We start from the raw sequence: 24,825 nt of genomic DNA, 5'->3' as shown, positions 1-24,825 counted from the left end.
CAATGTACAACGCATCAGCTGTAAGTGACCAGGCGAAAACAACTTTCCTAGCCAAACTACTACACACACCCTATATCGTTGTCACCATATTAGCTAAAGTAATGTCATAGTCAACATAGTGCAATGACCTGGCTAGATCATAAAGGAACAATTGTCCAGACAGAGGTTTGAGTTTACGAATTTAGGTTTTATTAACCCAACTTCACACAGGCTACTGTTTGGCCGTAGCCCACGCCAAATAAATGAAGGATACCCTATAAAACAACCGTGAACTTCTCTTGTGAAGGCCAGACGTAAGAGAGAGAACAATGGCTAAACCTGGAAATACAAGATGTATGCTCCACCCCCACCCCCACGCCACTCCACCAACCACCAGGATGCCCGGCATCAGAACATTCCAGACATTCCGTGATTGGCAGGTTGATTGGCATGTCAGCCCCGCGAACACTGGGTACTGGTAAGTACAACACAACCAACTAATAGCCTAACACATAACACAGCAGTCTGTGCGGGTCGCTACAATAGCTAATAGAACTAACGCGTTAGTAATCCCGCTAAAATCATGCAGTAACATTACTGTGAACAGTCAGTAAGCAGTTTAGCACTTACACAGGCGAGCCCCGGTGGCAATAAATTAGTAAAACCAAAAGCTTCCCTTGACTTGGAAGAGTTCCAGTGTTGAGTTGGATAGTCATAGAATTCTAGCTAATATAGCATCCCTCTGTTTCAGCAGGGTGTTTGACTGGGCTAAACTAGATAGCTGCATTTGCTAGCTAAGAAAGTGAAAGTGAAAAATAATGATGAAATCGCTCTCTATTTTGCTCCTCCTTCATTTTGGAAAAAATGTGTTTGTTCAAAACTGTTCAACTATTGTCTTTCTCTCTGAGTCAACTACTCACCACATTGTATGCACTGCAGTGCTAGCTAGCTGCAGCTTATGCTTTCAGTACTAGATTCATTCTCTGATCCTTTGATTGGGTGGACAAAACGTCAGTTTATTCTGCAAGAGCTCTGACAGGTTGGAGGACATGATCTGGAACTTGTCATAATTACTGTGTAAGTCTATGGAAGGGGGCGAGAACCATGAGCCTCCTAGGTTTTGTATGGAAATCAATGTACCAGGGCACGGAAGCTAGCTGTCCTCCAGCTACACCATGGTGCTACCCTACAGAGTGCTGTTGAGGCTACTATAGACCTTCATTGCGAAATAGTGTGTTTTAATCATTTATTTGATTGCATAGTTTCATCTAAAAAGGATAACTTTTTAAATTCACTAAGGGGGATGTCCCTCCCCTTCCTCCTCTGAGGAGCCTCCACTCTGTTACATGGCCCTCTCTGCCTCACCATACCGCTGGAGAGAAGAGGGGAGGGAGGAGGAAGAAAGATGGTGAGAGTCAGAATTCTGACAGACAGACACACACAAAGCATTGTGCACGTTCACAGCAGATAGCTCAGATAGTGACCTTCAACCCTGTTAGTGCACTCCCTTTGTGGAAGGATCACTTTGGCCAATCAGGAGCAAGCTGGATGGACTTCTGAGCATGTGATAAATCAGAGGAGTAGATCTCCAAACACCCTTAGCTGTATCAATTATTCCCAAAGAACCAGAGAGAGAGAGAGTTTGGACAAGATTACACAAATCTAATTTGTGAGTATTGTGGTATTTTATGTTGTGTGCCTGTGGTGTTTGGGGTCATAGGTTAGAGGTCAAGCTTTAAGGTGCTGTGTATCTGTGGACTTTGGGGTCATAGTGGATAGCCTCAGAGAACATGTCCACAGCCTGAGAGTACTGGCCCTGCTTAAACAGCTGAATATCCTTCTCTGGAGGAGAACACACACATACAGTGTTAAACTGGGGTCATTTCAGTGAATAGAAATACTCATTCTGAGACAATTGTGTTCATGTCACCTGTTAGTGAAGCTCCCTTCTTCTTCACAGGGTCTGAACTCTCCACCTGAAATGAGACAACTCAGTTAACACTGCCTCTGTGTGCGTGTGTGATTGGTGATTGTTAGTGCACACTTCGGGAAGGGTGGAGAAAAGGGACGCAGACAAAAAAGGACTGGGGCCAGGGGCAGAGAGAAACAGGGGCAGAGAGAGAAACAGGGGCAGAGAGAGAAACAGGGGCAGAGAGAGAAACAGGGGCAGAGAGAGAAACAGGGGCAGAGAGGAACAGGGGCAGAGAGGAACAGGGGCAGAGAGAAACAGGGGCAGAGAGAAACAGGGGCAGAGAGAAACAGGGGCAGAGAGAGAAACAGGGGCAGAGAGAGAAACAGGGGCAGAGAGAGAAACAGGGGCAGAGAGAGAAACAGGGGCAGAGAGAGAAACAGGGGCAGAGAAGAACAGGGGGGAGAGGAACAGGGGCAGAGAGGAACAGGGGCAGAGAGGAACAGGGGCAGAGAGGAACAGGGGCGGAGAGGAACAGGGGCAGAGAGGAACAGGGGCAGAGAGGAACAGGGGCAGAGAGGAACAGGGGCAGAGAGGAACAGGGGCAGAGAGGAACAGGGGCAGAGTAGAACAGGGGCAGAGTGGAACAGGGGCAGAGAGGAACAGGGGCAGAGAGGAACAGGGGCAGAGAGGAACAGGGGCAGAGAGGAACAGGGGGAGAGAGGAACAGGGGGAGAGAGGAACAGGGGCAGAGAGGAACAGGGGGAGCGAGGAACAGGGGGAGAGAGGAACAGGGGCAGAGAGGAACAGGGGGAGAGAGGAACAGGGGCAGAGAGGAACAGGGGCAGAGTGGAACAGGGGCAGAGAGGAACAGGGGGAGAGAGGAACAGGGGGAGAGAGGAACAGGGGCAGAGAGGAACAGGGGCAGAGTGGAACAGGGGCAGAGAGGAACAGGGGCAGAGTGGAACAAGGGCAGAGAGGAACAGGGGGAGAGAGGAACAGGGGCAGAGAGGAACAGGGGCAGAGAGGAACAGGGGCAGAGAGGAACAGTCAAAGCCTAAATCGTTTTCCTAGATACTATGTCTTTGCCAGTAGAGGATTCACATCTTTCATCAATGTCGTTTTTTAAATTTAATTGTCACTCGAAGAGTGATTTCAGACAATCCAATCAGAGGGAAATATATATATAAACGTTTGCCACGTGGCAGCGGATAAAGATACAAATAAAAATGACATTTAATAATGAAACTTCATCTGATTTGATACAACTGTATTTCGTTATGAATTAATACATAATTAAACAGTAAGTCAATTGTGCACTCAGCTCCCCCGCATGCTGAGAGGATACAGACAGATTGTCTTTTTACATTGATATTAACACTGCCTCTGTGTGTGTGTGTGTGTGTGTGTGTGTGTGTGTGTGTGTGTGTGTGTGTGTGTGTGTGTGTGTGTGTGTGTGTGTGTGTGTGTGTGTATGTGTGTGTGTGTGTGTGTGTGTGTGTGTGTGTGTGTGTGTGTGTGTGTGTGTGTGTGTGTGTGTGTGTGTGTGTGTGTGTGTGTGTGACTCTCCCGAGTCTGTATGGGAGTTGCAGCGATGAGACAAGACTGTAACGACCAATTGGATAGCACGAAATTGGGTAGATAAAACATTTTTTTGACTGCATATGGATAACATGCTACATTAGACTATATATGGATAACATGCTACATTAGACTATATATGGATAACAGGCTACATTAGACTATATATGGATAACATGTTACACTAGACTATATATGGATAACATGCTACATTAGACTATATATGGATAACATGCTACATTAGACTATATTTGGATAACAGGCTACATTAGACTATATATGGATAACAGGCTACATTAGACTATATATGGATAACATGTTACACTAGACTATATATGGATAACAGGCTACATTAGACTATATATGGATAACAGGCTACATTAGACTATATATGGATAACATGCTTACATTAGACTATATATGGATAACAGGCTACATTAGACTATATATAGATAACATGCTACATTAGACTATATATGAATAACAGGCTACATTAGACTATATATGGATAACAGGCTACATTAGACTATATATGGATAACATGCTACATTAGACTATATATGGATAACAGGCTACATTAGACTATATATGGATAACAGGCTACATTAGACTATATATGGATAACAGGCTACATTAGACTATATATGGATAACATGTTACACTAGACTATATATGGATAACAGGCTACATTAGACTATATATGGATAACAGGCTACATTAGACTATATATGGATAACATGCTTACATTAGACTATATATGGATAACAGGCTACATTAGACTATATATAGATAACATGCTACATTAGACTATATATGAATAACAGGCTACATTAGACTATATATGGATAACAGGCTACATTAGACTATATATGGATAACATGCTACATTAGACTATATATGGATAACAGGCTACATTAGACTGTATATGGATAACAGGCTACATTAGACTATATATTGGCAACAGGATATTTTAATGTGTGTATACATCAGTATATAATGTATAATATGTATTTTAATATAAGGTTTTAAAAGTGAGATTTTCATTGGACAGTTACTTTAAGGACCTGCTTCTGTTATTCTATTAAACCTTCTCTCCAACTGCTTCTTGCCCTTTGCGCTTTTTGTCCCTTCCTGCCTCCCTTCCAAGATTAGAACATCATGCAGTCCATGCATCTTTTCAACAACATAATTTAGTGACACTCCCTGTGGGTGTGGCCTAACAGAAGGGACACACATATTTACCCCCACTGCCCCTGCTCCTAGTTCTATCCCAAAACACTCAGTGGTGCTGTCAGGGGCGTTAAAGGGATCTCTCCATGGGATCTCCACTCTCCCCTCCACTCCTTGGCCCTCTCTGTCCACAAAGAGAGAGAACCTACCTGGGAAGGTCGGTCAACAGTTAGGGGGTCAAGAGCCACGCCATGTTGGAGACCATAACACTCATTCTATATGACATTACATTCTCACTAAACAATGATGTAATGTATTCTCTAACTACTAGTTGGACAAAATGGTGAACTGTCATTCTTATATCAGGCAATAATCTCACTGCCATCTCTCTGTGTTCTGGAATGGAATGCCCTCGCTGACTGAATTACCCTCCACACTCCAAACATCCATGTTATGTCATATTGTGTCTGTGTGTTTTAGAAATGACAAATAATATTTAATGTAACTGGTTGTGTGTTTAGGTGCTGGACATTGCTCCTTCTGAACGTGTCTGTGTATATTTTGTACAGACATGATGATGATGGGGATGAAGGTGAATTAACCACTATTGCCATGCAAACCAATGTCAATTTCTTATTTGTAGTTTCTGTATATATTGTACAGTACCAGAGGTGTAATTTTGAAAGCTTTCCATTTTCTCTCCACTGAAGATACTGTTATAACAAGGTAAAAACTATGACAATGAAGTTTATTCTTAAAAGTATATTTAAAAAAATGTCACAACATAGTTTACACATGTTTTTTGGGGATAAAAGCATTATGAAACGTTGCATCAAGCAGAACACTTTCCTGGACATTGAGGCAAAACTCTCACAAGTTTGGTGATTGTTTCAGAAACACATAATAAATATATAATTATATACAATGCATTGGGAAAGTATTCAGACCCCTTGACTTTTTTCAAATTTTGTTAATTAAGTTACAGCCATATTCTAAAATAGACTAAATCGAAATGTATCACACTCTCCCCATAATGACAAAGCAAAAACAGGATTTTAGAAAGGTTTTCAAATTTATAACAAAAAGAGAAATACCTTATTTAGATAACTATTCAGACATTTTATTTTGAGACTTGAAATGAAACTCAGCTGCATCCTGTTTCTATTCATCATCCTTGAGATGTTTCTACAACTTGATTGGAGTCCACCTGTGGTATATTCAATTGATTAGACATGATTTGGAAAGGTACACACCTGTCTATATAAGGTCCCACAGTTGACAGTGCATGTCAGAGCAAAAATAATGAGGTCGAAGGATTTGTCTCTAGAACTCCGAGACAGGATTGTGCTGAGGCACAGATCTGGGGAAGGATACCAAAACATTTCTGAAGATCCAAGAACACAGTGGCCTCCATCATTCTTAAATAGAAGAAGTTTGCAACCACCAAGACTCTTCCTAGAGCTGGCCACCTGACCAAACTGATCAATCGGGGGAGAAGGGCCTTGGTCAGCGAGGTGACCAAGAAACCGATGGTCACTCTGACAGAGCTCCAGAGTTCCTCTGTGGAGATGGGAGAACCTTCAAGAAGGACAGCCATCTCTGCAGCACTCAGGCCTTTATGGTAGAGTGGCCAGACGGAAGTGGCACATGAAAGCCTGCTTGGAGTTTGCCAAAAGGCACCTGAAGACTCTCAGACCATTAGAAACAAGATTATCTGGTCTGATGAAACCAATATTGAACTCTTTGGCCTGAATGCCAAGCATTATGTCTGGAGGAAACCTGGCACCATCCCAACAGTGAAGCATGGCAGTGGCAGCATCATGCTGTGGGGACGTTTTTCAGCAGCAGGGACTGGGAGACTAGTCAGGATCGAGGGAAAGATGAATGGAGATGATGAACGGAGATCATTGATAAAAACCAGCTCCATAGGGCTCAGGACCTCAGACTGGGGCAAAGGTTCAACCTTCCAGTAGGGCAAGAACCCTAAGCACACAGCCAAGACAACGCAGGAGTGGCTTCGGAAGAAATCTCAATGTCCTTGAGTGTCCCAGCCAGAGCCCGGACATGAACCTGATCAAATATCTCTGAAAATATCTATGCAGTGATGCTCCCCTTCCAATGTGACCAAGCTTGAGAGGATATGCAGCTAAGAATTGGAGAAACTCCCCAAATACTGGTGTGCCAAGCTTGTAGCGTCATACCCAAGAAGACTTGAGGCTGTAATCGCTGCCAAATGTGCTTCGACAAAGTACTGATTAAAGAGTCTGAATACTTATGTAAATGTGATATTGCAGTTTTTTGTATTTATACATTTGGAAAATGTTCAAAAACCCTTTTTTGCTTTATCATTATTGGGTTTTGTGTGTAGATTGATGAGGAAAGAAAACAATTTCAATTTGAGAAGAAATTTGAAACATCACAAAATGTGGAAAAAGTCAAGGGGTCTGAATACTTTCTGAATGCTCTGTAAAATATGACTGGATCTCTAGGTCAGAAATATAATATTTTTCAACTTAAAAATATATTTAAAAAATGTTAAGGTCCCTTTCATATTCATCATTGTTTCAAAGTCATAACTGACCCTAGATCAGAACTCCGACTTTAAGTGTGAATAGAGTCGTCCTGTGGCTCAGTTTGTACAGCATGGAGCATGGGTTCCATTCCTGCTGGGACTTCCCATACGAAAAGTGTTTTCCAACATGACTGTAATGACTGTGTGAATTTGGATAAAAGTGTCTAATAGACGGCAGATATGATTATAAACTGGGTAGTTTGGTTCCTGGATGCCTGTCAGCCAATCAGCATTCAGGGCTCAAACCACCCAGTGTATAAAGGTCAATATTCCACACCTCCACAGGCATTATATCACTTAGTTTAGACATACAGGTCCAGATACACAAGGTTATTGTCAAACTTCTTCTGTTCAGGTCTTCTTGGTTCTGGGTTTGTTGTGTTCAGGTCTTCTTGGTTCTGGGTTTGTTGTGTTCAGGTCTTCTTGTTTCTGGGTTTGTTGTGTTCGGGTCATCTTGGTTCTGGGTTTGTTGACTGTACTGTAGAGAACAGAGGAGTCCTCCTCAGCTGATTGTGCTGCTGTAGGTCTGAGGAGAGAGAAACAGAAATTAAATAATAATTGCGTCCCAAATGGTGGCACCCTATACCCTTTATAGTGCACTAGCTTTGACCAGGGCCTATAGGGCTCACTAAATAGGGAATACGGTGCCATTTGGAACACAGACAGAAAACCATCATCACATCACTACCTCGTTATAGACATGTCATAGTAATTGTATTGAGATGTCCATTGTTGGGTTGGTAGTTTTAGGAAAGGATATCACTAGTGGTCACTAGGGGTCAACTGTTTTGCATATTGATGACATCTCCTACAATAAACAGCAGCATATGAATGACATTAATGCAGAATATGCTCACCAGGTGTCAGCAGTGGAGCTGTTGATATTCAGAGCAGAGTACTGGACATCTTCTTCCTATTTCTGGGTTTGAGGCAGTTGGACGGTGGAGTATAGAGGCACTTCCTGGTTTTTGGAGTGAAAGAAGTGGACGCTGGCGTAGTGAATGTCATCCTGGTTGTCTGTAGGGCTCATGGCCACGCTTGCGACGTTGTCATACACTGGACTATAGTCTCCCTGATGGGAAGAGTGGATGGGTTCCAATGGCAGATCAGCCGCACACAAGCCTAAGATCACCATGCGCAATGTCAAGCGTTGGCTGGAGTGCTGTAAAGCTCGCCGCCATTGGACTATGGAGCAGTGGAAACACGGTCTCTGAAGTGATGAATCACGTGTCATCATCTGGCAGTCCGAAGGATGAATCTGAGTTTGGCAGATGCCAGGTGAACACTACCTGCCCGAATGCACTGTCCAAACTGTAAAGTTTGGTGGAGGAGGAATAATGTTCTTGATCAATTTTTCATGGTTCGGGTGAAAGGAAATCTTAACGCCTGAGCGCACAATGACATTCTAGATGATTCTATGCTTCCAACTTTGGCAACAGTTTGGGGAAGGCCCTTTCCTGTTTCCGCCTGACAATGCCCCTCAGCACAAAGTAAGGTCATACAGAAATGGTTTGTTGAGATCGCTGTGGAAGAATTTGACTGGATTGCACAGAGCCCTGACCTCAACCCCATCTAACAACTTTGGGATGAATTGGAATGCAGACTGCGAGCTAGGCCTAATCGCCCAACAGTGCCCGACCGCACTAATGCTGTTGTGGCTGAATGGGAGCAATGTTCCAACATCGAGTGCAAACCCTTCCCAGAATAATGGATTCTGTTATAGCAGCAAAAGGGGGTCAACTCCCACTCCATATTAATGGCCATGATTTTGGAATAAGATATTCGACGAACAGGTGTCCACATCATTTTTGTCGTAGTGTATGTCCTCTGATGTGAAAAACTAGATTTTTATTTTTCCATCACATGCCACTACCATGTCTGTATCACTGCCCTTAATAAGGTATTTACAGTAATATATGTGAGATGAGTGACAGATGACATGTGACAGTCAGGTAGACAGGTGAACCAGAACCTCCAGGTGAGGTGAGCCTTTCCTCCAGATGTTATGAATCTGAACCTGAACCAGCAGAGTCACTCAATCTCAGGTCTGTGATTCTCAGGGTACAGTCACTCTTCTTATCCCCAAGGTACTCTATTTGACCCTCATACCCTGGCATTGAGCTCAGATCTTCAGCCTCCATACCAGACCATTTAGTAAACCAGAAAGCTTGTTTGATCTCATGATAACTGGGATATGTGTAAGAGCAGGATATGTCCACTGTTGACCCCTTCAAGGCACAGATACTCTGCTGGGTGTAAGTCACACTCCAACACTTCTGACCTTAAATACAAGAAGACAACAGAACACCTTATATAAATCTATAATTACAAGATCTACCAGTATACACTGATGTTGTTTATAAAGTAGAAGAAAACTACAGTTTAAAGTGGTGAAAACCATAATTATGAAATAATGATCCATGTTTACTGATTTATTGACATTAGTCTCACAACCTGAACTAAACTGTATTTATATGAAATGTATATTAAAAGTCCAGACTGACACACTGCAGGAGAGAGGAGATCCTCATGGCCTTTTACAGCACAGGAGTAACTGTCTGCATCACTAAAGGAGTCTGAGTACAGGCTGGAAGTGTCCTCCTTTACTTTGTGTCCGTTCTTGTACCAGATGTAGGTGGGGTTGTCAGTCAGAGTACAAGTGGTGATACAGGTCAGTGTCCTCTTCCCTGCCTCTGTGGCAGGAGTCACCTTCACCTGCAGGTCTGAATACAGAGTAAATGACAATAATATAATTAAACCAATCAAGTATTATATAAAGAAACCAACCGTGAATAGAAATCTATGAGTATGATAATTTGTTCAGTGTTACCTGTGATAGAGTTGTTCCAGGGAAGCTGTGTCCCCATCTTGATGTCTGTGTGTTGAATATGAACTTGTACTCAGCAGAGTCCTCCTCTCTTAGATCTGTGATTCTCAGGGTGGAGTGACCTCTCTCCTTCTCTCCAACATACCCCACACGACATGCATACCCTGGGTCTGTGGTTAGGTCCTCAGGGATCAACTTATCCCTCCACCTAGATCTCTGTTTGGGACTAAACCAGAGTGATGATGTGATTTCATAAAGACTCAAATAAGTACAGGACAGCTCCACTGTTGACCCATTTAAGGTACAGATACTCTTCTGGGTGTAAGTCACACTCCAGCTATCCTGACCCAGTACAACTGAAACATTCACACATCACCTATTGGCTTACACTAACAGTAGGGTTTGTCCACACTTTGTGTCTGTTGCTGAGTTGAGTGTGATTGGAAACCACAGCTACACTCATTGAGGTGTGAAATGCAGCTATAAAAGTGAAGTGGAGATTCCTAACAGACGTCACCACTGAACACACCAGAGTAACATTAAGATCTGTATGCTTTTAGAAATTACTAAGGATTCTATAATACAATTATGAATGAATACATACCTGTCAAAGACCAGAGAAAGAACTCCAAAACCGCCATAATAAAGCCAGACTACGGTTTGCAACGGCACATGAGGACAAAGATCGTACTTCTTCTGATTACACAAAAATAGAACTGTTTGGCCATAATGACCATCATTATGTTTGGAGGAAAAAGTGGGAGGCTTGCAAGCCGAAGAACACCATCCCAACCGTGAAGCACGGGGGTGGCAGCATCATGTTGTGGGGGTGCTTTGCTGCAGGAGGAACTGGTGCACTTCACAAAATAGATGGCATCATTAGGAGGAAAATTATGTGGACATATTGAAGCAACATCTCAAGACATCTCAGTCAGGAAGTTAAAGCTTGGTCGCAAATTAGTCTTCCAAATGGACCATGACCCCAAGCATACTTCCAAAGTTGTGGCAAACTGGCATAAGGACAACAAAGTGAAGGTATTGGAGTGGCCATCACAAAGCCCTGACCTCAATTCTATAGAAAAATTGTGGGCAGAACTGAAAAGTGTGTGCGAGCAAGGAGGCTTACAAACTTGACTCAGTTACACCAGCTCTGTCAGGAGGAATGGGCCAAAATTCACCCAACTTATTATGGGAAGCTTGTGGAAGGCGGCAGATAGCCTGGTGGTTCGAGCGTTGGAGTAGTAACCGAAAGGTTGCAATATTGAATCACTGAGCTGACAAGGTAAAAATCTGCCGTTCTGCCCCAGAACAAGGCAGTTAACCCACTGTCCATAGGCCGTCATTGAAAATAAGAATTTGTTCTTAACTGACTTGTCTAGTCATCATGAAGTGCTTTGAGAGACTAGTCAAGGACCATATCACCTCCACCCTACCTGACACCCTAGACCCACTCCAATTTGCTTACCGCCCAAATAGGTCCACAGATGATGCAATCTCAACCACACTGCACACCGCCCTAACCCATCTGGACAAGAGGAATACCTATGTGAGAATGCTGTTCATTGACTACAGCTCGGCATTCAACACCATAGTACCCTCCAAGCTCGTCATCAAGCTCGAGACCCTGGGTCTCGACCCCGCCCTGTGCAACTGGGTACTGGACTTCCTGACGGGCCGCCCCCAGGTGGTGAGGGTAGGCAACAACATCTCCTCCCCGCTGATCCTCAACACTGGGGCCCCACAAGGGTGCGTTCTGAGCCCTCTCCTGTACTCCCTGTTCACCCACGACTGCGTGGCCACGCACGCCTCCAACTCAATCATCAAGTTTGCGGAAGACACAACAGTGGTAGGCTTGATTACCAACAACGACGAGACGGCCTACAGGGAGGAGGTGAGGGCCCTCGGAGTGTGGTGTCAGGAAAATAACCTCACACTCAACGTCAACAAAACTAAGGAGATGATTGTGGACTTCAGGAAACAGCAGAGGGAACACCCCCCTATCCACATCGATGGAACAGTAGTGGAGAGGGTAGCAAGTTTTAAGTTCCTCGGCATACACATCACAGACAAACTGAATTGGTCCACTCACACAGACAGCATCGTGAAGAAGGCGCAGCAGCGCCTCTTCAACCTCAGGAGGCTGAAGAAATTCGGCTTGTCACCAAAAGCACTCACAAACTTCTACAGATGCACAATCGAGAGCATCCTGGCGGGCTGTATCACCGCCTGGTACGGCAACTGCTCCGCCCTCAACCGTAAGGCTCTCCAGAGGATGGTGAGGTCTGCACAACGCATCACCGGGGGCAAACTACCTGCCCTCCAGGACACCTACACCACCCGATGTCACAGGAAGGCCATAAAGATCATCAAGGACATCAACCACCCGAGCCACTGCCTGTTCACCCCGCTATCATCCAGAAGGCGAGGTCAGTACAGGTGCATCAAAGCTGGGACCGAGAGACTGAAAAACAGCTTCTATCTCAAGGCCATCAGACTGTTAAACAGCCACCACTAACATTGAGTGGCTGCTGCCAACACACTGACACTGACTCAACTCCAGCCACTTTAATAATGGGAATTGATGGGAAATGATGTAAATATATCACTAGCCACTTTAAACAATGCTACCTTATATAATGTTACTTACCCTACATTATTCATCTCATATGCATACGTATATACTGTACTCTATATCATCGACTGTATCCTTATGTAATACATGTATCACTAGCCACTTTAAACTATGCCACTTTGTTTACATACTCATCTCATTTGTACATACTGTACTCGATACCATCTACTGTATCTTGCCTATGCTGCTCTGTACCATCACTCATTCATATATCCTTATGTACCTATTCTTTATCCCCTTACACTGTGTACAAGACAGTAGTTTTGGAATTGTTAGTTAGATTACTTGTTGGTTATTACTGCATTGTCGGAACTAGAAGCACAAGCATTTCGCTACACTCGCATTAACATCTGCTAACCATGTGTATGTGACAAATAAAATTTGATTTGATTTGATAGTTACATAAAAAATACTAATTGAATGTATGTGAACTTCTGACCAACGCTTAAATAATGGCTCTACTATTATTCTGACATTTCACATTCTAAAAATAAAGTGGTGATCTTAACTGACCTACAGCTGGGAATTTTTACGAGGATTAAATGTCAGGAATTGTGAAAAACTGAGTTTAAATGTATTTGGCTAAGGTGTATGTAAACTTCCGTTCTCAACTGTAGAACAGAAACATTAACTCATGCTCTGGACTGCGGACTCTTTAGATTTAATCACCCAAAAGACATCATAAATCATAAATCTCCTGTCAGTGGAACACACACACACAATAGTTAAAAGAATCCTCTATTATGTTACATAAAACAACCATTTGATGCAATAAAAGTATTATAACATAATCTTGCAATTTTGCTCTCACATCTCGCTATCACAGGCCACGTTCGAGAGTTCGAGAGCTTCAAACCCCTGATGTATCCTGGGTAAATTGTGACTGACTGATCTGCAATTAATATTGAGTAGTTATTTATCATACAAGGTGATTTGAAGATGAATCTCGATTCACCTTCAAAGCTTGAAAACCAATGAAGTCATTCAATATTATAATAACTGTCTACTGTACTGTGGAAAACATGAATAAATTCATCTTTAAGATTTTCAACAGACAATAAAGACCACTGTAATAATTCACACAATATTTTGTATTTATTGTGAGCTAATTTACAACATGATGCATACATTACACTGAATCACACTTTATCTAAAGGAGGTAATAATGAATAATGTCACAAGAAAACAAGTGTGATTATGTTATTAATATTCACGTTCATGAATGCTGTTGCACAGTAATGTCTGACAACAATAGAAAGTAGATAATTTGTACATTTCAAGAGCACCTTGGTCCAAGAGCGATACACATCACAAAAACTGTTATCAATATTATCCATATTAGACACTGAGAAAAGAACATTAGGTAATAAAAACATCTGGAAAAGTCTAAACTATAAATAGTAAACAAATATGTACACGAGAAAAGACGGCTATTTATGTTATAAAAAAATCTGGAAAAGGCAAAATCCCATAGAAAATAGCAGATGCATAATCTATCCCATCAATTATCAATCTACATCATTATAATGTCAAGGACTGAGAATTCAACTCCAGCATTTACATAATTACTAATGGTCTGGCAAACCTACTTGTCATGCCTGCTCCCGTTCCCCCTCCCTGGCTGCCCATCATTACACACAGCTGTCACCATCATTACGCGCATCAGCGCTTCATTGGGCTCACCTGGACTCCATCACTTTATTGATTGCCTCCCTTAAATCTGTCTATTCCTCAGTTTGATGACCGTGTCTGCATTGATGTTGTTTTGTTTCCCTTGTCCAGACATTGTCTGTGTTTTGTTTCATGTCTGCTATTTATTAAATGTTCACTCCCTGTACTTTCTTCTCATCTCTCGGTGTCGGTCCTCACACTTCTAGATTTGACAGCAGGATAATAGAGATGTAAGGCCTTTCTTTGGTTTAGTGCCGAAGATGTACAGTCCAGGTTCTGTGGTGGCTCTCTTCAGTCCAGGTTCTGTGGTGGCTCTCTTCAGTCCAGGTTCTGCAGTGGCTCTCTTTAGTCTAGGTTCTGCAGTGGCTCTCCTCAGTCCAGGTTCAGCAGTGGCTCTCTTCAGTCCAGGTTCTGCGGGGGCTCTCTTCAGTCCAGGTTCTGCGGGGGCTCTCTTCAGTCCAGGTTCTGCGGGGGCTGTCTTTAGTCCAGGTTTTGTGGTGGTTCTCTTCAATTCAGGTTCTGTGGTGGTTCTCTTCAGTCCAGGTTCTGTGGTGGTTCTCTTCAGTCCAGGGTCCATGGTAGTTCTCTTACGTTCTCATAATCGGAGGGCTCAGCATCTATCTGAGGGGATGTGTCACTGGGAGAGTCTCACATTCTGAAAGAAGACACACTGATTGAGCACTTTACATCATTTATATGGACACCCAGCCACACACACACACACACGCAAACTCACTGCCAGGGTGTCATACTCTGGTGACCTGGTCTTCATGTTCAGAGTTGTGTATGTGTCACTGTTGAGGTCACTGGTAGGGTCAGCATGGACACTCTGGAGAGAGAGAGAGAGAGGCATGAGTTCATTGAGACACTAGTCTTTCCATCATTTTCTCTATACCCATTTAAGTACTGTATAAAACACAAACACACTAACAAACACTAACACACTAAATCTAAATGAATGATAAGAGACATACTGCCAGAGTGTCATAGTCAGGGGACATGGTCCTCATGTTCAGAGCTGTGTACGTGTCACTGTTACAGTCAGGGCGGACACTCTGTGGAGAGAGAGAGAGATAGAGAGAGGGGGGAGGGGGATAGAGAGAGAGAGAGAGAGAGAGAGAGAGAAAGAGAGAGAGAGACAGAGAGGGAGGGAGAGAGAGAGAGAGAGAGGGAGAGAGGTGTAACAATGAAAATAGTATGAAATAGACTGTAGTGAAACAGTAAATTAATGAAAATGGGTTTCCCAAACTCAGAGCTGGACCCCCCCTGGGTGCACGTTTCGTTATTTGCCCTAGCACTACACAGCTGATTCATATAATCAAAGCCTGGTGAGTTTGGGTGGGGGTCCTGGTGTAACTGATATAATTACCTGTGTGTCTGCTGTGTCATCACTTCCTCCTGTGGATCTCCTGTAATGAGGAACAGAGTGAGTTCTGCTCTCTACTGACTTCTAGTGGAAGTTGACAATAAATAAATAAATGAATGAATGAAGTTAATAACAAAACAGAGTGATAAGATAAAATAATAATACAAACATCAATGTTCCCTTTTTCACTCACCTGAATCAATCAATCAATCAACGAACAAATTAAGTTATTAAGAAAGAGTTTGAGTGAAATAATCTTTAAAAGATCACTCACCTGAACCACATGAAGCCAGAGAGACAGAGGATGAGAACCAGAACAACCACTATGATTCCTACAGCTGCAGTCAGAACTGATGTTTGTTTCCCTAAATTAAAATATGGATGATACGAGTACTGGCATTTTATAAAGTGAAAATAAACATAGACCAGGACAATAATACAACATTTGTTAACTGATCTAATCTCAATGTATATATAATTATAAAACAAAGTATTAATAATAGCTTGAAATGTAATTTTGTATTGAAATATATAAGATGAAACTTCACCTGGTAAAATGATCATCAGAGCTGTAGAGTTCCTAGATCCTCTTCTATTCCAGGCCTCACAGTGGTAATGTCCACTGTCCTTAGACTTGAAGTTACTGATGTTGTACATCTGTCCACATCCATTTAGAAAAGTCTCATTTTGAAAGTACCAGGTGAATTTGTCCACAGGTGGGTTGGCATCACTGCTGCAGGTCAGAGTCACTGAACTGCCCTCCACTATTTCACCAGAGGGACTGACTGACACTGAGGTGTTCTTTGGCCCGTCTGGTGGACAATATGTAACAACAGTGTTTTAAATAGTGTTTTACTTGTTATTGAAATATGAATTTAAATATGATCCTCTGATTAAAGATGAGGTTAGGTGAACTTACACTGAACGTCCACAGACACAGAAGAAGAGTTGAGACGTCCATATTTATTCTCAGTCTCACAGTAATATTCTCCACTGTCCTCAGAGATGATGTTAGTGATGCTGTAACTCTGTCCTGATGCTTTTGGTGAGGTTACGTTCTTCTTGTACCAGGTGTATTTGTCCACAGGTGGGTTGGCATCACTGCTGCAGGTCAGAGTCACTGAACTGCCCTCCACTATTTCACCAGAGGGACTGACTGACACTGAGGTGTTCCTTGGTCCATCTGGTGTAAAAGACAGCGGATTTAAAAATAGTACATATTAAATCAGGTAAAAATATTACACAAACTTTCCACAAATGTACTTTCCCACACAATGACTTTTAGATCCATCCTCTTATTGAAGATGATCCATTCAAGTATCATGTGGAGCCAATATCTGTCACTACAATGTTAATATACCAAACTATCCCCAAGGTTCTCTATTTGACCCTCATACCCTGGCACTGAGCTCAGATCTTCAGGATCCTTACCAGACCATTTAGTAAACCCGAAAGCTTGTTTGATCTCATGATAACTGGGATATGTGTAGGAGCAGGATATGTCCCCCTTTGACCCCTTCAAGGTACAGATACTCTGATGGGTGTAAGTCACACTCCAACAGTTCTGACCTTAAATACAAAAATACAATATAACATCTCATAAATATTTTATTACAATACCTTCCAGTATACACTGATGTTGTTTATGAAGTAGAATACAACTAGTTAACCAGTTTACAGTAGTGAAAACCATCATTGTTAAATAATGATCAATATTAATTGATTAATTGACAAAAGTCTCGACTTGAACCAAATTGTATTTATATGAAATGTGTATAAAAAAGTCCACACTCACACACTGCAGGAGAGAGGAGATCCTCATGGCCTTTTACAGCACAGGAGTAACTGTCTGCATCACTAAAGGAGTCTGAGTACAGGCTGGAAGTGTCCCCCTTTACTTTGTGTCCGTTCTTGTACCAGATGTAGGTGGGTTTGTCAGTCAGAGTACAGGTGGTGCTACAGGTCAGTGTCTTATCCTGATGTCCACCAGTCACCTTCACCTGAAGACCTGGAGAAAAAACAATATCACTGTAAATCCCTTTATCACTGACTTACACTTATCACTCTAATACAAAGATGGACGAAATCCTATGTTATTCAGACATAAATACAAACCAAGACAATTTTCCTGAACTAAATGGAATTCAACAGTTTAACTATATTGAATGTAACTGTACCTGTGACAGACAGAGTGACTCCAGGGTCGCCATGATATCTCCCTCCTGTCTGATCTGTTATAAATCTGAACTTGTACGTAGCTGAGTCTCTCTCTCTCAGGTCTGTGATTTTCAGGGTACAGTCTTTCTTCTTAACCCCATGATACTCCAGACGACCTGCATACTCTGGGTCCTGACCTAGATCTTTAGGTTCTTTACCAGCCTCCATTTTAGTGAACCAGAGTGTTGTTGTGACTGTACCTCTGGGATATGTGTAAGAGCAGAACAGCTCCACTGTTGACCCCTTCAAGGCACAGATACTCTGAGTGGTGTAAGTCACACTCCAGCCATCCTGACCCAGTACCACTGAACAGTCACAGAACACAAGGGTATTACATTAAGCCAATGCCAATTGGCTCACACTAACAGTATAGGCTTTGTCCATACTTTGTTGCCATAGTATCTGAGTTGAGTCGAGTGTGATGAGAAAACACATAAGCATCATTCAGTAAGGTAAGAGAGGTGTGAAAGATATCTACTGAAGTGAACTGTAGTCGTCTAACAGAACACAACAGAATAATAAAACACAAATATAATTTTAATATTATACAAATGCCTGTAGAATGACAAACATATCAAGTAATGAATGAGACCATACCTGTCACAGACCAGAGAAATACCACCAATACACTTCCTGCTGTTCTCAAGGACATTGTTACATCTCCCACCCTGCAGTCTTAGAAACATAAACAACAACTCACTCTATAGCTGGTGAATAACTCCACCTGATATATTGTATTACTGTAAACACATATTTCTACATTGATTATTCTGAAGCTGTGTTATTCTGTGCACACACACACACACACACACACACACACACACACACACACACACACACACACACACACACACACACACACACATGCAAACAGTGCATTTACACTGAGCAGGCATTCAAATGTTTGTTTGCTTGTCTATTTTACCCTGGTTAATCATCTCATCACTATGTAGATCAACACTCCTACACTGAGACACTTTATGAATACTGGCTCTGAAGTAACAACCAAAACACAGCTCAAAACAAGAAGTAAAATGATACATTACCTTCAAGTATATGACTTATTACAAAAAACAAATAACCCAAAACTATATTTCAAGATATTGTCAAGAGTACCTACAGAGTGAAGTGAAGGGGAGAGGTCTTGTACAGTGAGTCAACTTACTGGTAGTGAGTGGGAGTTCAGTGATTGACTAATATGTAAAGTTGTCAGGACACATGTATCTGATACAGAACTGTCCTCTCCTTCCTCTTTAAGACACAAACATGCATGACGACCAGAACAGTACATCAGAGAAGGGAGGTTACTGTATTAAAATGGGCCCTACATTTCTATAATGGACAAAATGTCCCTCATTTCCACTTTTATTTAAATACAGAACCATGTTAACAATATGTTGACTATTCTATATGGAATGTTTATAATATCTTAGAATGTGTTGTCTTGTCCCTCTGAGTTCTACATGGAACAGGTCAAAGTTCCATTTACATTTGGTCAGTTCCATGATGTCATTCATTCTATTCTACAAACACATTCAATTTACACTCCTCATCAGCTGCATCAAAGTGGTACTGAAGGTTCCAGTGTTCTAGACTAGAGCTCCCCCTACTGGCATCTCAACATTACTGCAGCCTCCAGTCCTGATGTCCTTATTCATTTGTGAAGTAATGTGAATAGAATGAATAGATACTGTTCCATTAATTCCAGCCATTCCTCCTATATCTCTGCCCACCAACCTCCTCTGTTGTACAGTACTAGTAGTAGCTTTATCTATCAGAGGCATCAATGAACATCACCATAGCCTGCTGTATTGACTGTGTAGTGTGTTGTAGTCTGCTGTCCATAAATAATGTAATTTAGCAGATGCTTTATCCAAAGCGACTTACAGTTATTTATATGTGCGTCCCATCACGTTGCAGGTGCCATGCTCTACCAACTGAGCTACAGAGGACTATATTCTATAAAGTCTAATGTGCATATGTAGATTTCTGATATGATTCAGGAGGCCTGTCAGAGGACAGACAGAAATGGAGAACAGGAAATTGATTGTGTTTATCTAAACCTACAAACCCACAACACTGTGTCTTGTGTTAATACTACTCCTAAACACAACCCACCATCACTGTGTCTCATGTTAATACTACTCCTAAACACAACCCACCATCACTGTGTCTCATGTTAATACTACTCCTAAACACAACCCATCATCACTGTGTCTCATGTTAATACTACTCCTAAACACAACCCACCATCACTGTGTCTCATGTTAATACTACTCCTAAACACAACCCATCATCACTGTGTCTCATGTTAATACTACTCCTAAACACAACCCACCATCACTGTGTCTCATGTTAATACTACTCCTAAACACAACCCTCCATCACTGTGTCTCATGTTAATACTACTCCTAAACACAACCCACCATCACTGTGTCTCATGTTAATACTACTCCTAAACACAACCCACCATCACTGTGTCTCATGTTAATACTACTCCTAAACACAACCCACCATCACTGTGTCTCATGTTAATACTACTCCTAAACACAAACCATCATCACTGTGTCTCATGTTAATACTACTCCTAAACACAACCCACCATCACTGTGTCTCATGTTAATACTACTCCTAAGCTCTTACGAAGCATCCACTCAATCACTCTTACTCACTCACTCTTACTTAAGGCAATTTTCAAAATGTCTCCACAACAATCTGTTGCTCTGAGAGCCCTTAAAATAGCATGCAAAGTCTTCATGTGAAACAACATGTACAATGGACTTCCTATCTTTTGTAGCACACAATATAGCTCAATATTTGTCAAGGGGGCCAATAATTTTTGTCTTGACTCTATATCCAACAATCAGATTAATATGTAAAAATGTATTTACACACATACACACACAGACATATCACACACACACACAGACATATCACACACACACACAGACATATCACACACACACACAGACATATCACACACACACACAGACATATCACACACACAGTTATACTTGACCATGTTATACTATGACAGTGAACATGACCCTATTGAATGGAGATCTGGGTATTACTGGTAAACTCTACTGATCATGTTTTAAACATGTAAATGAATAAACTGAACTAAACACATGAAACCACAGTCCAGGGTCAGTATTCACAAAGTGTATCAGAGTAGGAGAGCTGATCTGGGATCAGTTTAGCCTTTTAGATCATAATTATATGGACCTTCTGAGACACTTTATGAATACAGGCCCTGATGTAACAACCAAAACACAGTTAAAAATAAACCAACAAGTACAAAGATACAGGAAGTCATGTGATGTTTGGCTAAAAACATCAAAACTAAAACTATATTTCAAGATATTGTCAAGTGTACTTACAGAGTGAAGTGAAGAGGAGAGGTCTTGAACAGTTAGTCAACTTACTGTCACTGTGTGGAAACAAGAAGTAGTCTACTGTAAGTGTTAGTAGAAGCAGGCTGAGCCTAAGTGTGAGTTCTGTGGTTGACACATTTTAAAGTAGCCTAGTCAGGGCATTAACATGCAGGAACAGCATGTCACATAAGGGATGTTACTGTATCTAAATAGAAAATGGTCTAACGTCAGAATACTGTAGTTACATTTCTTTATTTGAGGAGTGGATCTACATGTTTTACAAGAGACAAAATGTGACCCATTCCCATCACTCCTCATCAGCTGGTACTGAAGGTTCCAGAACAGATGAAAGGGGAGTATCTTTGGTACCAGTGTTCTAGACTAGAGCTCTCCCTACTGACATCTCAACATTACTGCAGCTTCCAGGCTTCATATGTCCCTATTAGTCGTCTGATGAAAATATCTAAAATAGAAGGTAGAAAATGTCAAATATATATATAGAATAAACTAGGCATGCACGTAAAAATACTGTTATTGGGACTTATGTTGAACTGGCGTTTGAATTGAGTGAACTAGTGATCTCAGATAGCTTGTTAGCTACATGAAGTGGCTGTTATTAAGTGATAAACAAGCATTTTTGTGCATCACACAGCTACTCTGAATGTACTGGATTGTGAACAATATGATGTGCTGCCGCTGAATTACATAAAGACCCTATAGTTAGCTTGTGAGCTAGTTAGTTAGCTGACATTTAGCTATCAACATTAGCTAGCTAGAAACAACAGACAACAGTGAGCTGTCATTATGCCAAGGCCAAGGCAAGCTGCTCTGTATTTCCAGTGTGTTTTTGTGTGAAAGAGATGTGTTCAGCTCACTGATCTTCAGAACAATGGACTCAAAGTGAACCTTGACATCTATATAAATTAAGTCTGTCTGTCTGTCTGGGATTATTGTGATCCATTGTGTCTGCATGATGCGTGTTTTTTTTAAATTACAATGAATAATCTTTCATGTAATTGTTTATTGCTGCTTCGTTATTGTTATTTTATTGTGTAATTCATTTTTTCATCATTTTTATCGTTTAAAAAATCAATATTTTCTTACATAAAAACAACTGCATTGTTGGTTAAGGGCTTGTCAGTAACCATTTCACAGTAAGGTCTACACCCGTTGTATTCAGCGCATGTGTGTGTTTAGCTGCTGGACATTGGAATTGTTTTAAGGTGGTCGTACCATGGATCATTTAGCTGGATCATTTAGCTATTTGATTTTGAATTATAGTATCCCTTTAGGTAAAAAAATTAAATACATAAAAATGATTTGATAAAATATTGAATTAGTCCTTTACTGCTATTGACAATACAAACGCATTGAGTAACACTACCATAAATGGTTTTAAAAAAGACAGTGAAAAAATGTATCATAAGGACTAATGTTTTGAAGTGACTGTCCTCTATCTAGGGGATATAACAAAATGTGTTTGTTTTTTATATAAAAGTATGTGAACATCCCTTCAAATTAGTGGATTAGGTTATTTCAGCCACACCTGTTGCTGACAGGTGTATAAATCGAGCACACAGCCATGCAATCTCCATAACATTGGCAGTAGAATGGTCTTACTGAAGAGCTCAGTGACTTTCAACGTGGCACCTTCATAGGATGCCACCTTTACAACAAGTCAGGATGTCAAATTTCTGCCCTGCTAGATCTGCCCTGGTCAACTGTAAATGCTGTTATTATGAAGTGGAAACGTCTAGGAGCAACAACGGCTCAGCCGTTAAGTGGTAGGCCACACAAGCTCACAGAACGGGGTCCGCTGAGTGCTGATGCGCGTAGCGTGTAGAAATCATCTGTCCTCGGCTGCAACACTTACTACCGAGTTCCGAACTGCGGCTAGAAGCAACTTCAGCACAAGATCTGTTCGTCGGGAGCTTCATGAAATGGGTTTCCATTTCTTAAGATCACCGTGCGCAATGCCAAGCGTCGGCTGGAGTAGTGTAAAGCTTGCCGCCATTGGACTCTGGAGCAGTGGAAACGCATTCTCTGGAGTTATGAATCACGCTTCACCATACGGTCATACGGACGAATCTGGGTTTGGTGGATGCCAGGAGAACGCTACCTGCCCCAATGCACAGTGCCAACTGTAAAGATTGGTGGAGGAGGAATAGTGGTCTGGGGCTGTTTTTCTTGGTTTAGGCTAGATCCCTTAGTTCCAGTGAAGGGAGACCTTAACGCGACAGCAAACAATGATATTCTATACGATTCTGTGCTTCCAACTTTGTGGAAACAGTTTGGGAAAGACACTTTCCTGTTTCAGCATGACAATGCCCCAGTGTACAAAGCAAGATCCATACAGAAATGGTTTGTCGAGATCGGGGTGGAAGATCTTAATTGGCCTGCACAGAGCTCAGACCTCAACCCCATCGAAAACCTTTGGGATGCATTGGAACACCGACTGCAAGCCAGGCCAGGCCTAATCACCCAACATCACTGCCCAAGCTCACCAATGCTCTTGTGGCTGAATGGAAGCAATTCCCCACAGCAATCAAATCAAATCAAATTGTATTTGTCAAATACACGTGTTTAGCAGATGTTATTGCGGGTGTTAGCCAAATGCTGTAGCGAAATGCTTGTAGCAATGTTACAACATCTAGCCTTCCCAGAAGAGAGGAGGTTGCTATAGTAGCAATGTACAACGCATCAGCTGTAAGTGACCAGGCGAAAACAACTTTCCTAGCCAAACTACTACACACACCCTATATCGTTGTCACCATATTAGCTAAAGTAATGTCATAGTCAACATAGTGCAATGACCTGGCTAGATCATAAAGGAACAATTGTCCAGACAGAGGTTTGAGTTTACGAATTTAGGTTTTATTAACCCAACTTCACACAGGCTACTGTTTGGCCGTAGCCCACGCCAAATAAATGAAGGATACCCTATAAAACAACCGTGAACTTCTCTTGTGAAGGCCAGACGTAAGAGAGAGAACAATGGCTAAACCTGGAAATACAAGATGTATGCTCCACCCCCACCCCCACCCCCACGCCACTCCACCAACCACCAGGATGCCCGGCATCAGAACATTCCAGGCATTCCGTGATTGGCAGGTTGATTGGCATGTCAGCCCCGCGAACACTGGGTACTGGTAAGTACAACACAACCAACTAATAGCCTAACACATAACACACAGCTGTCTGTGCGGGTCGCTACAATAGCTAATAGAACTATAGTGTTAGTAATCCCTCTAAAATCATGCAGTAACGTTACTGTGTTCTGTCAGTAAGCTGTTTAGCACTTACACAGGCGAGCCCCGGTGGCAATAAATGAGTAAAACCAAAAGCTTCCCTTGACTTGGAAGAGTTCCAGTGTTGAGTTGGATCATCATAGTCAGCTAGCTAATATAGCATCCCTCTGTTTCAGCAGGGTGTTTGACTGGGCTAAACTAGATAGCTGCATTTGCTAGCTAAGAAAGTGAAAGTGAAAAATAATGATGAAATCGCTCTCTATTTTGCTCCTCCTT

The 24,825-nt window shown here is 41.9% G+C and overlaps 1 protein-coding gene across 1 annotated transcript in view; it reads right to left on the bottom strand.

Moving 5' to 3' along the window:
- LOC118940093 (sialoadhesin-like) overlaps nt 1–24,825 on the bottom strand; it is a 64,440-nt gene extending 39,615 nt beyond the window's left edge. Inside the window, exon 1 of the mRNA XM_036948332.1 lies at nt 24,605–24,825. Within this exon, the coding sequence (XP_036804227.1) occupies nt 24,605–24,690 (86 nt within the window). The 5' untranslated portion in view covers nt 24,691–24,825. The remainder of the gene's footprint in view (nt 1–24,604) is intronic.

Source organism: Oncorhynchus mykiss, chromosome 17, assembly GCF_013265735.2.
Source record: "Oncorhynchus mykiss isolate Arlee chromosome 17, USDA_OmykA_1.1, whole genome shotgun sequence".
Lineage (NCBI taxonomy): Eukaryota > Metazoa > Chordata > Actinopteri > Salmoniformes > Salmonidae > Oncorhynchus > Oncorhynchus mykiss.
The sequence above is the reverse complement of the archived record's forward strand: the minus strand, read 5'-3'. Positions and strand labels throughout refer to the sequence as shown.